We start from the raw sequence: 16,349 nt of genomic DNA on the forward strand, positions 1-16,349 counted from the left end.
TATTCAAGTAACACTCTAATAGATGAAAAGATGAATCTCAAAAATGATGTATCTGAAATTAAAACACTTTAATTCCAAACACGTTAATGAGATGAGAACCTTTCATCCTAACACAACGTGTGTAGACCAGAGAGGAGCACAGGGCTACCGTCATTCGTTTGGATTTCTTTACTTAATTTAAGATTACCTGTGAATATATATATTTTTTTAATCTCTTGTTGCGCTTTGGATTAATTATTTTAATGTCTCACAGTTTTGTGGGCGTCGTGCTTTAGGGCATGCATTTCTTCCCATCATGAGATCCGCTTGAGGCTATTCTGCCTAGCAACAGTTGGGAATGTAAACGCACCGAGAAACACAGCAATGTGCCAGCAAAAGCAGTGAAGAAGAAAACACACTCTATAAAGCACAGTCATCACTTGAGATGAAACGAAAGGCTAAAATAAACACAATGGAAGACTTCGTAGTTGTGGTAGTATTTAATGGAGTGAGCCACTATTGTGAAGATACTGGAGTTCATACGGCGTGTACAGTATCATACATTCAGTAGTGTTCAGCAGAGAGCTTATTCATATTAAACATCTGTATACAGTACATGCTGCTACTCTTTGCTACTTCCTGGTCCTTCTCTCAAAACCGTCCCACTGGAAGGCGAGTTGTGCCGCACAGTGACCAGACTTCATGTGCACAGTTCAAAACAATCAAAGGCTTGAGATTTAGTTCTTTCAAACATTTAAACTCATATTTTAGAATACAGGACGGCATGCTTTTTCACAGGTTGGTATAGTCAGTGTGATATCTACAAAATAAAAACAGCCATTCTTATAGAGTCATTCTTTATAAATATTTACAAATTTACATTTGTAGCTTATACCGTATTTACATCACATTACGCTTTCCGACTATTCATTTCTTGCAAAAGTCTCATGAGTCTTTTCAGGAATACTTTAATATTTTTAAGTGAGTATGCTTCACATGGTGGACAGTCGACCTAAAAAGAGACACAAAATGTAAATATTTAAACATGCATAACATTCAGATTTTAAAAGTGAACATACAAATAAATGCTAATAGGGCTCAGAGGCTTTGTGTAATGTCAGGTGTAGAAAATAGTACGGTATCAGTCGTGAAAAGTTTGTTTGCGAAGGTTTTCCACATATCCAGCTTCATCGTGGTTATGCGAGAGTGACAGGCAGTTATGAAAAGTAAGGACAGACCCCCGAGGGGGGGGGGGTTGTCTACAGGACTCACAGGGTGGTCTGGCGGCAGCCTCTCATTGAAATCAAAGATACAATGTGCTTTAGGGTCCTGAATTTCTTCCTCAACGATGACCATGATCAACTCCGACATGTAACATTTGAGCGATTTCATTTTACAGTTTTCCTTGGAAAGAGAGAAATTAACAATAATTCACATTTGCCTTTGTGCACATTACGCAGATCATAACGGCGCCAAGGCAGAAACTTGATGAAACTCACAAATCAAAGATATAACTTGAATTCTGTGTTTAATAGTATCACTGCTTTCCTACTAGACAATTATTTCGCTGCACAATCAATATAATGTGTATCTGTAAACTGATGTCATTGTGGTGTTCTGAAGGGATACAATATTGTTGGTAATATTTTATGAACAAATCTCATCAAAAAAAGCCCATTCATTCCTACTGGAGACATAAAGCTTAAAAATCATCACAAATACACTGTATATATTTTAATTTTTTAATGACATTAAGAGTCTACAGCCCAGTGGTGCTTTGAGCGAAATGCTAACGTCAGAATGCTAACGTGCTGATATTTAGCAGGTATAATGTTCTCCGTGTTCACCATCTTTAGTTCGATGTCAAAGCGTGCTACCATTGGCTAATTATCGCTACACGGACGAATCCTTTCCTAAATCGGTCGGGCCTTGTAGTAATATGTGTAAATGGGGCATTTGTTGGGTCTTTTTCCAACTATGGATTGATACTCATTTGGTGCAGTCGAGTATGTTTACTTAATAAACTACTGTGACCATGTCCGTTGCGATGACAGAAAATGTCCCAGAGTGCAACAGTGTGACTCATTGATGTTGTTCTAATAGTTAATAGAGGCTTCCGCGACACAGACGACACTTGCTGGGAGCATCAATTCATAGTTGATGTTGGTTCTTTTCATCAGGTTGATTGACAATAAGAAAGAAAATCATTGTAATGCAAATTGTATCCTTTAATTTTATGTTGGAACATCATTGAGTCACATGTCCATCATCTTTCTGCAAACTAAAATCAAAACTGAATATTAAAATGTGGCCTACTTTTACTCCTTACTTTTATGTCACTACTGGACGGAGCATACAGCATCGCCTCAGATTTCTGAAAAGGGGTGAGAACAAAAACAGCAATGACACAATTAAAGGCATTTTTTAATATCGTTTAAAAAAATATATTAAACAAAAAACTAACCGGCGCATGTGTAAAATGGATACAGAAAAGAAAATCATACAAGAAAGTATCAGAGGATATGCGGTGATGAGTTCTACATCTGGTATAAAAACAAATGCTCTTATCATAAGTGGTCAAACACAAACACAAAACGATGTAATATACCTTCTCTCACCTCAATGGCATTTTTCAGTCCTTCGAACTTCAAACACTTCAGTAGCTGAAATGTTTCCGGCTCAGGAGCGGCACACGTAGAAGTACTCAGGAAGCTTTAAGAGAGCGACGAGACACTAACTCATATCTAGATATTAATTATGATGATGTGGTGTCTTTTTATTGTTTTGAGTTCTTTCATAAAAGCTGGCACCTCAACATAATGCGAGTAAATATGAAATGATTCATTTCTGGAGACATTTTTCAAGCTGTTCATACTTAGCTGGACAAGCCATAGCAAGTTATACAAGAACATTGCATGCACATAACATCCTTTCTCCATTTCCCAACTACTCGCAACTGTGTTGTATTTGTTTGAGTGTTTTTTCCATTTTCATGACCGATTATAGAAATATTTCCTCTGTCATTTGTAGGTATGATAACTGATAAACAAGTCACACGCTGTATGCCTACCTCAGAATTAAGAAACAAAGCCAGACCTCTAGTTTGTGACTCTCTCGGTAAAGGTGACAGGTCAACTGGAACTGGACACCTTTCTGCAAATAACACATAGAAATACATGTCAGGCTTGAATGAATCTGTTATGAGTCAAGAAGAACAATTTTACCGTCACGTTCTATTTATTACGTAGACTTTAATATTAAATTCTAATTATTAACTCATCTCATACTGCATTCTCTGTCCAAACTCTCTTTTCATAGCAAATAGTTGTCCGGTGCTGTGTTAATGTTCATAATTTGAATACAGCGCCTTTAAATCCGCTCCACCCTAAAATATGTTTTCCTTATTTCTTTCCGCTTGGATGAATGTGTGTGAATTATGCTTGTGCAGAGTTTGACACTAGAAGAGTCTTTAGAAACACGTAACAATTAACATCGACAATATTCTGAATTTTTCAATGAGCGAGAAGGAGAAGACATCATTTGTTTGTGCAAAATAAACAGACAGAAATTATATTATCAAAGCAGAGGATTTGTTTAGGATTTGTTTGCACAGTTTGTCTCGATTAGTTGGAACCAACGCGGTACAACCTGCCCACGCTTTCACTCCTGCTGTTTGATTGGTCGGCATTTTGTCTCCTTTCTGGTTTAATCCCTTAAAGAAGGCAGTGTAGAGGAACATGTATATCTGATAATTGACCGTTTGTAGGGTTCTTGTTGCTGATGTTGTTCCACAATGTTAAATACGTTCTTTAGTTTAACAGTAATACTATCCGGGGGCGCAGTCAGATTTTAGGGGGCCCCTGACCACGACTCAGGCCCCGTCTCTGCCGAGCACGACGCTGTCAAGGTGAAAACACATAAAGATTGCTCCGTGCTGCACAGATAACCCTCCGTGTGCAGCGGTTGTTTGCAACTTGAGAGCCGTTTGAACGGTTTGGAGCTGATTGCACATTATATACTGTATTTTAATAGCTCTTGATTTAATTAAGGCTAGTTTGAGGTCTTTGTGATACACATCAGAGTGTCTTCAGGTAACGTGTCCGTTTATAGTTTATTGGCTGCATCTTTGTTGTGTTGTATTTGATTTATCCACAGAATGGGCTCAAAGTTACCAGAACACAAAGGGGGTGGGTGTGCCATGCCTCCGGTAAAAAGGACACAGTGTGTCACGCTGTTTGGTTAGGTAACACCGTGCGCAATACAAAATGGATTGTGTCAGGCATGTTTGAGAAACGGTTGATTAATATTATATTGGCAGAAGGCTAGATGTAGATCTGGAACTAACAGTTATGTTCATCATTGATTGATGTGATTCAATTGATTTTTATAATCATTTAGTGTATTGAATGTCACAAGTTTAGAGCTGACATCTCCATGTTTGTTTTTCACAAATGGTCCAAAATCATAGATTCTCGATTTAACATTATGAACATTAACACAGCACCAACATACTATTTGCTATGAAAGCATAGTTTGAACAGAGAATGAAGTCTGAGATGAGTTAATAATTATAATTTAATATTCTCACTCATTGAACATTTTTTGAATATTGTCCATGTTAATTGTTAAGTGTTTCAAAAGACTCTTCTCGTGTCTCTGCACAAACAAAATTCTGCATAGGTTCTTCCCTTTCCCCCGTGAAAGGGTTTATTCTATTTCTTGGGAGTTTTTCCTGATCCGATGTGAGGTCCTGGGACAGGGATGTGTGTGTACAGATTGTAAAGCCTTCTGAGGCAAATTCGTAATTTGTGATATTGGGCTATACAAAATAAACTGAATTGAGTTGAAGCTCACACATCCAAGTTCATCCGAGTGAAAAGCAATAAGGAAAACACATTTGGAGCTGAATTAAAGGCTGAATTTAACTTTATGAACATTAACACAGCACCGGACAACTATTTTCCATGTCAAGATATTTTGGAGTAATGTCAACCTGAACAGAGAATGAAGTCAATAATTACAATGTAATAAATATTATAAATATATAATAACAATAAATAAACCCTAAAATCGGCCACTCTGCATTGTAAGTACTGTTACTTTTGATTATTCAGGTACTTTTGCATAAGTATGCATTTGAATAATAATAATAATTTGAAAAAAATGTTACAAAATGTTTTATACAAAATAAGCAATAAAAGAAAAAACACTAGAATAAAGTAAGCAATGCAGAAACGGACAGATATAAACCTAAAAGTATACAGCGTTTTACACATAATAAGATTTTGAGCATCATTAATAAAGTTGTACATCGTGCTTTCGAGGAAGATAGTGATTTGGCGGCAGACCGGTCAGTCCAGTCACGGTTCTGACAGCAAGGACTCAATTCCCTCGAGTCTTAAATCTGGACACTCTGTCAGGTTCTTGTGAAAAGCCCATCGGCTGTTTACAAGTGAGTGAGAGTAAAGTAACTTTGAAGAATAATAGCTGAGCTCCCTCCGCTCAAAAACACGTGTTGCTTATCGTCACACGAGTCTGTTGACATTGAGTTTGACAGTCGAGGGCTGTTCTCATATTCATCTGCTCATGGAGGAAAGTTTCTCACCTTAAATCTCAGTGGAAGACGTACGTACACACATGATTATGAGTGTGAAATCATAGCTGCTTTGGGGGCCAATCATGGTTCAGAATGCAATTTAGAGGGCAACTAAGTGAGATGTTAAAACTTGACAGTTCACAAACCGAGTGGAGGAATAGGAGACTTTTGAAAGAACAAGAATTAGGAACTTATTGTTTTTCTTTTGCTGCAAAACTAAATGGTACACAAATTATTATTAAGTCTGAAAACACGTATGGAGTGAATCTTAAATTGTTTTGCTTTTGAAGCATAAATGATAACAGTAATCTAATAACAAAGACAGTGGTGAAATGTAAGTTACTCAAGCGCAACAATTTTGAACGCCTTGTACTTTACTTGAGACATTTTAGAGAGAGATGTTGTACTTTTAGCTCCACTACATGTATGTGTCTTCTTACACAATAAAGTACACATTAAACGTGATGCAGTGTTTCATTATTAAACTGACCATATTTAATATTTGTGTTATTCCATTTACTTAATATCTGTTATTGCACTCCATCTGAAAATTCACGTCTCTTTACATTTTGATGCAACGATTGTGAAATCTAAAAGATGATCAGCCCTCTATGGATACACTCGAAACCAACAGAAGTTTGGATGAGCATTGTCCATTATAATATTATACTCTTTTTTTTACTAAATGTTACTGTAATTATATATATAGTTTTTCTTAACTCACATCTTTCATGCAGGACTTTTCCCGTGTAATTAAACAGGTTTTATAATAGTCTCTAATACAATTTTGCATGATAAATATGTCAACAGATTATATTTTAGGTAAATATTGCTGACAACACTGATGTTTTATTAGGATTATGTGGCCTATATGCCTACATTATGAAATGACTTTAATTTGTTTAGCATTGGGAGTCGAGGGATTGCAGCGTAAACATGGAAATATACTTCCAGGTATATCAAAGTATATTTAGTATGTACTAACTCTCCGACACACACTACTATGACAGTTCTCACTCAAGGGCCTGATGTGCTCGTGCTCCAGTTCATTCTCCCCCGCTTCTCTCAGCTGGTTGTTTGTTGTCATGGAGACATTTACAACCACTAAACAGAAGGAGGAGCTTGTTGAACCAGATTAAGGCGTCTGCAAAAAAACAATGAAAGTGAAACAAAACTAAAGTTCGTACTGGTGGTTTGTTGGGTTTCCACCAAATAACCATAATGGAGCACAGGAAATATCCCCTGTGGACGCACGTGGAGCGTTTGGTTGACACACCTCCGATCATTACGCACCAACTATTTCCTGCCGCTGTGAACTTTGCCAGTTGTCCCGTATTCCTAAATTAAAAACGTGTGCTTCTACTTCAAATCCGACCCTTGAGGTGACGTTCGGCAACAGGTTGCTTACACTTCTCGCACACACACACACACACACACACGCAGAAAGTCGGCTCACCGCGCGCTGGCCACCGGGACATGTGGGCTGGACGAGGATCACCGGGAACGCCGTCATGAAGTCTGTCAATTGCGTCGCGGCCGCGGTCGCTCTCCTAGCCAGCGGAGCAACAAGCCAGCGTCACATTGTTGCATTTCACGTATTCTCAGAAAGCTTTTTTGTCTCATTAGTCCATGTCCTGTGTTATTAACGCTCGGGGCGGTCCAGATGTGGGTCCAGAGAACGACTCGCACACGCCCTGCTCGCGCCAGGTCTCGTCCAAGTTCCCTCCTCCTCCTCCTCCTCCTCCTCCGATTCGTCATGTTACTCACCACTTCGTGTCAGGGAATTGTTCCTGAAACTTTTTTTTAATTGCACCAAATGCATCGTTCAGTCAGCCGTCAAGGCATTTGAAAATGATCACTCAAATAGTATTTGGTTTCTTTATTCTTTATTCCACACTAATGTGTCTCCACAAATGCAGCTGATTACAAGACCAGGGCAACATGACAAGTTGTTTGGATAAACTCTGGGTTACATCGAGGAGTAAACCCAAACCAATTACCAGAACATTCAGAATAATTGCTCAGCAGATCAACACTTGTTAAGCAGTAAAGACATCTTGAATAAAACGTTCTATTTCAGACCGTGACCCGGGCTGGATCCCCAACCTCGCGCATTCACTGCCAATTCGAGGATATACTCTACTAAAGTAACAATATTAACTCAAATTATGAAGGGCTTAAACTGGATGATGACGTCGTTGAGATGCACAATGGGCGGGGTTATTTCATGCCCCAAGTGTAAAAACAAAAGCCATAACATTAAAAAAGATCACCAGTAGAAACAAGCCTGTAAGCATGACTAACGGAAGTCGAGAAGTTCACCTCCCAAGGTGCATTTCTGGAAGAATAAAATGTTCACTGGCCATAAAATCCTGTTATGTGCCGATAAGAACGACGGTGACCAAACTGCAGCACAAATAAAATCACTTTAAGCTTTTTGGTCCAGGATCATTTTGGCAGCTACAGCAACATTTTTGGTTTACAGATGCAACAATTCAACTGAGGCTCATGGGTATTGTAGTATTTAGAGCCGTCTACCGCACCAAACTGAACAGAATATCTTCAAAACAAAGTTTAAATAATCACATCAGATGATCATAACAAATGTGTAGCATTGTTACGTTATCCAGGAGATTCTTGTGTTTATGTGTTGAAAGTCATTCACGGAAACATTTTATATGGGAATTTACCTCATGCTAATTATGGCCCTGGGTCGTCCAGGTGCATTAATCCAGCCCTGAATGTAACAAGGACTAAACTACCTGTCTCGAGGGACGCTTATAGAAACTCAATATTTTTCAGAATTCTTTTAAATGTCTGGTCTGATTCACGATGTGTATTTATTGTTTTATGAGACAATTTACATGATGCTCATAGGTCTTGTGCGGCTGCGTGAGTGTGTTTTGTAGAAAAACAGATCTTCCTCTGAGCATCTGAACTATGACGGATCCAGCTGTAGCTGGATTCTTAAAGTAAGTCCCTCCCTCCGCTGAGCCTCGTGATGACCGACGGCTCTCGGCTCAGGCAGCCCCGTCCAGTTTAAGCGCAGCCACAGAATCAGCAGCTTTTTCCTCTTCACCTTCCTCCTCCTCCTCCTCGTCATCGTCGTCCTCGTCGTCATTGTCGTCATCGTCTTCGTCATAGTCGTCTTTCTCTGCACAGTTGTCCGGATGGCCGCCCCCCGATGCCAGATTCTTCCAGTAGGCGTCGTAGCCTGAGGCTCCGTCGTCCACCTCGTTGTCCTCGACGCCGACCTGGCGGCCGTATTTCAGCGTGCGAGCTGCAGAGAACACGGACGTGACATTAGCTCTGGTCTCATTCACTGGGAGGGTGACGCAACAACAAAGTCAAGCCGGACTTTCGACAATCATAATAATGCATAACAGATTCATTGCAGTCTAGATGCACTTCCTTTGAGGGTAGACCCGGTGTGTGCCTCTCTTGTATTACCAGAGTGTTTAAGTCACAAAGCTGAGCATCTGTTTTCATCAAAAATGACATTTACCGCCATTTAAAAAAAGGTATTACTAGTGTCCCGAATCAAACAGGGTTGGAGTGCCATTCTGTCAGCGGCAGCCCTCTTAGAAATGATGAAAGTTATGAGTACGAGTTTGAAAAACAAGGAGGTGAAATTAGGAAAAAGAGGATCTAAAGAATGGCACATTGTCGACAAGCCACTCTCACTATTTTGAACTTTTAGGGGAAATAAAAGTTAATTTCTCAAAAATGTCCCAGTTTCGTTTCTGAAATCACGATTAAGCAGGGAAGTTGAGGATGCTGCCACTTCCTGTTCTGGAAAATAACAAACTCGAGACTCACTGGACATGCTGAGGTCTTTGGTCTCCTGGGTCTCGTGACCACACTTAGGACATGGCGGGTTTTTGCCTTTTTCCTGCTTGAAGACCTTACTCTTGGCGTGGTCGTCACAGTAACAGGCCTGAGAGGACACAGTTGGATTAATGTTGCATTCATGACATGGAAATGTGAACGGCACACACACAATATCTTGATAAATAGTGTAAAATGAGAATGAAATCCAATGACTGCTCAGGCTCGTCCAGACAAGTAATGTCATCCACCCGATCTATTTACAGTAACATATTCTTTCTCTGGCCTCAACTATAGAGCAGAGCTACCCGGGGACAGATACACCAGCTGGCTTTCTTCTCCTGGACAGTTTGTCTGACCAGCAAGACACTTTCTTATAGAGGCTGAATAACCATGAGTCTTAGGGACTGACTGATACAAGCTTTAAAAGGAAAGGTATATCTTTCTTTCAAGTCCATCTCAACACAACACGGGGGTCATACTTCCTGCCCATAGTGGCCGTGGGCAGGAAAAGACAAAATATCCCATTCTCATTCTGCACAAACATGAATTTGCATCAACTGTGTGAATCTTTCCAAAGTAACAGCCTTTTCATTTAAAATTCCGTACACACTTTTTACTTGCTGTAGTCGTTGTTTATAGTGTTGTTTTGTTGCAGGGAAAAACAGTGTAGTTGTGTTGGTAACAGATCTCTCCCGAGAGGGAGAGCAGGAGGAATGATTGCCACCAACAATCACATTTTAAACCTAAAAATGGGCATGCAAGTAGTTTTCTAAGGCATACGAAAATGTGAACTTTGGTGGTGTTTGTGTGAAGGGTTTGCCTATTACTTTTGAAAGTTTTTTATCTTTGTATTCATGCTATACGAGTAAAATTGCTTTCCCAACTAAATGCTGTTTATCGATCCTGAATGGAGTCAAAAGGCTACTATTTAATCTAATGAGTTTTATTCAATCTTAATTTTGAATTCACCTTTTGTGGGGCAAACTCAAATTAAAAGCAAATCAAAAGGAGAATTTGACTGTCTTATGAGCTAGAAAATGAAGGCTTTTTTGTTGCATAAACGATTTGGGACGCGAGCTTATAAGATCGGTGTAGTTTGACATATAAATGCTTTGTGCAACTAAAGGGCGACTCAAATAAAACAATGACTCCCTCCACTGTGTCATCTGTAGTAAGGACAGCTGTTCCTCACCTTACAGCGCAGGCAGGAGTATTGACCCAGTCGATTACAAGACACACCTAAGATGAACGAGAGAGAAGGCCAAACAAAGTGTAAACAATCACGTTCCCTCGATATTATTTTCTGCAATAGATAAGTTACACTTCACTTTCCCCATTTGGCACACCAAACCAATGAATGACATTGTGAAAAGAAAAGCAAATGACTCACATTTGTATGTTTCCGACTGGAGGACCTGGCAGCTCGCCTGGTGCTCAAACTGATCATCCTCACACAAGAAGTTGTCGCAAAAGGAACAGCGGAAGATTCGCCCTCCTATTCAGAAAGTTCAAACAAAGACCTTTGTCATGACACTGATGTGATTATTATTGAACAAACAGAGAGGGGGGGGGGGGGGTCCCTACCATGATCCCACACAGCACGGTCACACTCTATGCAGTCTGCATCAGTCAGAGGACACACACAAGAGTGAGTGCTCAGACATTTCCTGCCGTGGCACACCCAAGCTTCACAGAAGTCACATACTGCTCCCTAGTGGTCAAGAAGAAAATTACAACAGACATTGTTAAAGATTTTTTCCCCGATACCATTGTGTACATAAGAATATGTCGACCTCGAAAACCAAAAAGAATATACTGCCTTTCAAGTTATTTTAAACCCTACTGCGTCATTTTATTAATATGAAATTGTATTCGTACTTGTCAATACTGCAGGACAAAGTGCACAATTGAGACACTGATAGGAAGTGATAATGATCACTTACTCTTGAATGGTGAACAACTTTATGGACGTTATTAAGTATTCACTAAAATCATGTTTGCACACATTTTACAATTTTGAAAGATATGATCTTTGCAATCTCATCCCTTTGATGCATGCTTATTGAATCCTATGACACCGTGTCATACTGTGTTGGACACTGGCTACCGGTGGCTGCCCGCATCCGCTTCAAAACACTGGTTCTGGCGTACGGTGCTCTAAACAGATCGGGCCCCGTCTACATCCGGGATATGGTCACACCGTACACCCCGGCACGTTCGCTCCGCTCGGCAACAGCTTGTGACTCCTGCACCTCGAGCTAATCACTCTACATCCAGACTTTTTGCTGTCCTGGCTCCTCAGTGGTGGAATGAGCTCCCCACTGACATCAGGGCAGCAGAAAGTCTCTACATCTTCCACCGGAGACTGAAAACACACCTTTTCCAACTACATCTGGATTAAAACACAGATTTGCACTTCAGTGGCACTTAAATAGCACTTACTTATGGTACTTTTGTAGTTCGACTATGTTGAGGAAATGTTACTTCCTGTATTCTTGTTGTTCTTAGTTTATACTCTAGGTTGAAATGCACTTATTGTAAGTCGCTTTGGATAAAAGCGTCTGCTAAATGACATGTAATGTAATGTAACGTAGTTTGCCGACTCAAGGTCATTTTATATTTATTGTCTCTCGTAAAGGAAGATGTATTTCAGATTAAAGAAATTGCTGCATTTGACATGTCAAAAAACCACATGCGAGTAAACCTGAATTTCAAGATTCAAACACATTGTTAAAAAGGTCCAAACTGTTTTGTTTTTCAATACTACCAATAGCTAGTACTGCACCTCCGCTCAGCATTAGGATTGATATGTGTGCGTGGGTCAAAGCAAAAAAAGAGGCATTCTTGTTGTGTGATCATATCAGTTCAGTAACTTACCACCATGGCCATTCCAGTGCTGTGGACCCCAGGATGTTTGATGACACAATCTGATGACTTCATGCACTTGGTTTTGCCTGACAACAAAAGCATTAAGCATTTCACAGTTTGTTAAAGTGTCGCAACCTATTTGGAGGCCACTATCCAGATCATTCTGATATGATTGCAACATCCATCACACTATTATGATGGCAAAAGCTTTTTCAGTGCATTATCGGAATGCACTGCTGTCTTCCATGTGTCTTTTTTTTTTTAACGACCACTCGGGGGTGCCAACGAAGAATATTTTCTAATCATACTGTCATCAAAGATGCACTCTACTGATTCGACACTTGCGGATCAGCATATTTGTAGTGGTTATACTACTCAGACAGTGAAATGTGTTGTAGAAGGTGTTCTCTGGCTCTGGAGGAGCTTTCTTAAGTTTGATAAAAGATCCTCCCAATAAAGTAATGAACCTGGGGCTTCAGATTAAGGAAACACTGCATGGGGCTTTAAAGACGTGGCCATTTACAGTACCTTATTAGTAGTGTCTTTTTGGACGCATATGGCAGTCTGAAAATATCATATTTATCTTTTCAGACTGAAACAGACTAGTACTGCATCTGAAATTGCACACTGTGCAATATATTCTCAACAAGTGTACTTTTCTTCAACACATTTTGTGCATAAACAGTGGTATGTATCTGGACGCACTGAACTGTAATGGAGAGAGGGCGAGTGCAATCACTGGCACCGACAACTCACTGGCAACTCACTGGCACCTCAGTGGCACCTCAGTGGCAAGTCTGTGGCAAGTGCCGCTCGGTGCCAGTACTCAGCGACAACTCAGTGGCACCTCAGTGGCACCTCAGTGGCAAGTCTGTGGCAAGTGCCACAGACTTGCATAGATAATGTATTTTTTTAGACTTACTTACAATATGCAATACGATATTGCTGTACAATACTGCTGTACTATATTGAATATTGTTTTGCTACTACTACGTTTCACTTCGTAATATATAACACTTATATACCATGATATGTATAATGTACCCGCCTTTCTTTAATAATAAAAAATATCTAATTAATTTTTTTACCATGTCATACTGTTATACCTCCATGAAATTCTCCTTTGAGGAGATGCCACTGTTAGTCTAAAGTTTAAGCACTGGCACTCAGTGACACTTGCCAGCAGTTGCCAGCAGATGCGCAGCTAGTCAAAAGTGCCACGACTAGTTAAAGGTGCCACAGCTAGTCAAAAGTGCCACTACTAGTCAAAAAGTGCCAGCGGACGGAGGGTCGGCCAGGCGCGTCTGAGGCATGTCTGCGCAGTGACGAGTCTGCGACGACTCAGTGACAAGCTTCACTGAAGTGCCCGGACAGCGGAATAAATCACTTTCATGATCACAGAATGGAGGAGCTGCGGTTTAGCTAGATTGATAGATAGATAGATAGCTAAAATAGCTAGATACACAGATGGATATATATATATATATATATAATTAGTGTCTTTTTGTAGACACTTACTTACAATATGCGATAGTGCTGTACTATATTTAATATTGTTTTGCTTCTACTACGTTTCACTTCGTAATATATTGTAGCGACCCTGTGAAGTGGCTGTCAATCAAAGTGTGGCACCGTGCATGCTGGTCGAGGGGGCGTGCCTGTGATTGGCGGAGTAGAGGGGAGGCGGGGTTAACCTGTCGGAAAACGGGAGTTAAGGGTGGTTGACGGGAACCGTTGTTGTTGACTTTCGACCTGCTAAGCTGAGAGGAACACGCTGTATGTGTTGGTGGATGCCCAATAAAGGGAGGATTAATAACGTCGTCCCGTCTCCGTGTCATCAGTGCCATAACGTCCGAGACGTTACAATATCATGGTATATAAGTGTAATAGATTACAAAGTGAAACGTAGTAGTAGCAAAACAATATTAAATATAGTACAGCAGTAATGTACAGCACTATCTTATTGCATATTGTCAGTAAGTGTCTACAAAAAGACACTAATTAATATATATTAATTAGTGTCTTTTTTATATATATATACACACACATCCATCTGTGTATCTAGCTATTTTAGCTATCTATCTATCTAGCTAAACCGCAGCTCCTCCATTCTGTGATCATGAAAGTGATTTCTTCCGCTGTCCGGGCACTTCAGTGAAGCTTGTCACTAAATCGTCGCAGACTCGTCACTGCGGCCGACCCTCCGTCTGCTGGCACTTTTTGACTAGTAGTGGCACTTTTTAACTAGTAGTGGCACTTTTTAACTAGTAGTGGCACTTTTTGACTAGTAGTGGCATCTGCTGGCAACTGCTGGCAAGTGCCGGCAAGTGCCACTGAGTAGCTGCGGCACCTGCTGGCAAGTGCCACTGAGTGCCAGTGTCGCTAGGGGGATCTCGCCCCTACTGCTGTAATGACCACATCACTTCCTGAGAGACTCCTTGCTGGTTGGAGACATAAAACCATGGTAACATTTCACATACATGCTATAGTTAGTCCATATCAGTTGGGAGTTTCTGACACAACCTCAGTCAGGATACAACATTTTATTTTTTTTAAAGTGGGGTCACAACTAAAGACTAAAAGTCACGATATCACCTCAGATTCCCCAAAGTTGAACTCTTTTCTTTTTTTTACAGGAATATATTTAACTGATCATACAAACATGTAGGGAGCAGCCAACACTGATATTCCACCACCATTGCTCAAAAACTATATGTTTTAAATGATAGTAGAATAAAGTACCACAAATGACACACATTTCAACACACAAGGGTTGTGCACAGATTACTCACCGCACTGCGCACAGGTAGGCAGCTTCTGCACTGAATTACAGAAATAGCAGAAAGCTCTGTTCTTCTGTTTTCTACCAGGCGACATTACAAGGAGGAAGAACAAATTAACTGTGATACTTGAACTCGTGATACTTATACCGGAAAAAAGATATAATACAATATAGTGACTTACCTCTGGCATTTGTCGCAGTCCTACAAAAACACAAAACAATGAAGTAACCATAGAGCAGTACTCCGGATATGCCAGTGTTCCCATGATGTGCTCGAGGAGCTGCATACCATGTTGAAGTTGCAGGGGTGTTTGGCCACATCGATGACATCTCGATTGGCTCTGGTCTGCTTCTCTCGCTCTTTACGACTCTCGGCCTTTTTCCGGGCACCGGTTTTCTTCTTGGGCATATCTGCTTCACGAGGTTAGTTTCCACGCAGCTGACGGTTGGTTTCGCAGCGTGTTGCCTGTAAACATGTCACATTACTGGGCGTTAGCTCACGCCAAGCGGTGTCGCGGTGACTTCACTATCGCTGGCGAACTATCGTTAATCTGCAAGTAACTTTAAGTGTTGTATCTAATTTCTGTTATCTATGAACACATTTGGAGTCGCGGTTGCCCACGCATGTCGCCCATTATCAGGCCAAATATGAACCACGACCAACGGAACTAGCTTAAGCCAGTTTATAACGTGTTTGTTCATGTTGGCTAGCTGTTGCAGCCACAGTTATTAAACTGACACGTAGAATAGCATGGTGAATTAATGCAATTAACTCTAAATGTAGAGATGTATATACAATATGTAGGTTGTCTAGTAGTTACTTTAGTGTTCCTGAATGTTATATCTAAATGTCAATGAAATTGTAAGAGTGTGATTTGCGATTTTTACCAATCCGATCGGCACTCCCGACTCCTTGTAGGTCCGGTTGGAAATCTATCCGGGCTGAAACAGACCACCGAGTATTTGGTTCCTAGTTAATACATAGATCAAGGTTAAAGGCTCAATTTCTTTTATAGATATAAAGAGTATACACTGTGGTGAACCTAATAAATCAGTGACAGATGGCGGCAAGTTCCTTGAGGAAATGTATTGTTATTATTAGTATAAACATCTGAAAGTATGCTATGATATTAATTAAAATTGTATTTAAAAGATTGTCAAATAATCCATAGGTCTTTAATACAGAATCAATTTCGGGCTGCCATGTTTGCAGCTAAATGCATCTCACTAGTATAATGCTATTGTATGTGCTTTCTAATCTAGAACGTATTGATTAGTTTACCGATATTATAG

The 16,349-nt window shown here is 40.2% G+C and overlaps 2 protein-coding genes across 3 annotated transcripts; both read right to left on the reverse strand.

Moving 5' to 3' along the window:
* Window positions 1-464: 464 nt before the first annotated feature.
* On the reverse strand, window positions 465-7,258 carry LOC130189747 (interleukin-15-like). Of its 2 annotated transcripts, XM_056408685.1 has the most exons (6): window positions 7,032-7,258; window positions 3,050-3,132; window positions 2,598-2,691; window positions 2,309-2,353; window positions 1,252-1,383; window positions 465-991 (listed from the first exon to the last, which is right to left on the reverse strand). In XM_056408685.1, the coding sequence occupies exons 1-6, from the start codon at window positions 7,086-7,088 to the stop codon at window positions 890-892; spliced, it is 513 nt and encodes a 170-aa protein (XP_056264660.1). In that variant the 5' UTR covers window positions 7,089-7,258; the 3' UTR covers window positions 465-889. The 2 variants fall into 2 exon arrangements, with proteins under 2 accessions (XP_056264660.1, XP_056264662.1); XM_056408687.1 differs by lacking the exon at window positions 1,252-1,383.
* Window positions 7,259-7,444: 186 nt separating this feature from the next.
* Window positions 7,445-16,007, reverse strand: znf330 (zinc finger protein 330). The gene is made up of 10 exons (XM_056409923.1): window positions 15,945-16,007; window positions 15,346-15,522; window positions 15,239-15,258; window positions 15,067-15,137; window positions 12,284-12,360; window positions 10,991-11,117; window positions 10,797-10,901; window positions 10,599-10,645; window positions 9,395-9,512; window positions 7,445-8,855 (listed from the first exon to the last, which is right to left on the reverse strand). The coding sequence occupies exons 2-10, from the start codon at window positions 15,463-15,465 to the stop codon at window positions 8,596-8,598; spliced, it is 945 nt and encodes a 314-aa protein (XP_056265898.1). The 5' UTR covers window positions 15,466-15,522; window positions 15,945-16,007; the 3' UTR covers window positions 7,445-8,595.
* Between the last annotated feature and the right edge of the window lie 342 nt (window positions 16,008-16,349).

This window comes from Pseudoliparis swirei, chromosome 24 (assembly GCF_029220125.1).
Source record: "Pseudoliparis swirei isolate HS2019 ecotype Mariana Trench chromosome 24, NWPU_hadal_v1, whole genome shotgun sequence".
Classification (NCBI taxonomy): Eukaryota; Metazoa; Chordata; class Actinopteri; order Perciformes; family Liparidae; genus Pseudoliparis; species Pseudoliparis swirei.

Bases quoted from the DNA above. Each gene is read 5' to 3' on its own strand.
- LOC130189747 (XM_056408685.1), bottom strand. From the start codon at position 7,088: ATGACGGCGTTCCCGGTGATCCTCGTCCAGCCCACATGTCCCGGTGGC. The intron at 3,133-7,031 runs GTGAGCCGACTT...TGTTATTTGCAG, and splicing joins GTCCCGGTGGCCAGCGCGCG to AAAGGTGTCCAGTTCCAGTT. The intron at 2,354-2,597 runs GTGAGAGAAGGT...ACCCCTTTTCAG, and splicing joins GACTGAAAAATGCCATTGAG to AAATCTGAGGCGATGCTGTA.
- znf330 (XM_056409923.1), bottom strand. From the start codon at position 15,465: ATGCCCAAGAAGAAAACCGGTGCCCGGAAAAAGGCCGAGAGTCGTAAA. The intron at 15,259-15,345 runs GTATGCAGCTCC...GTGTTTTTGTAG, and splicing joins ACCCCTGCAACTTCAACATG to GACTGCGACAAATGCCAGAG. The intron at 11,118-12,283 runs GTAAGTTACTGA...CTTGACCACTAG, and splicing joins GCACTGGAATGGCCATGGTG to GGAGCAGTATGTGACTTCTG.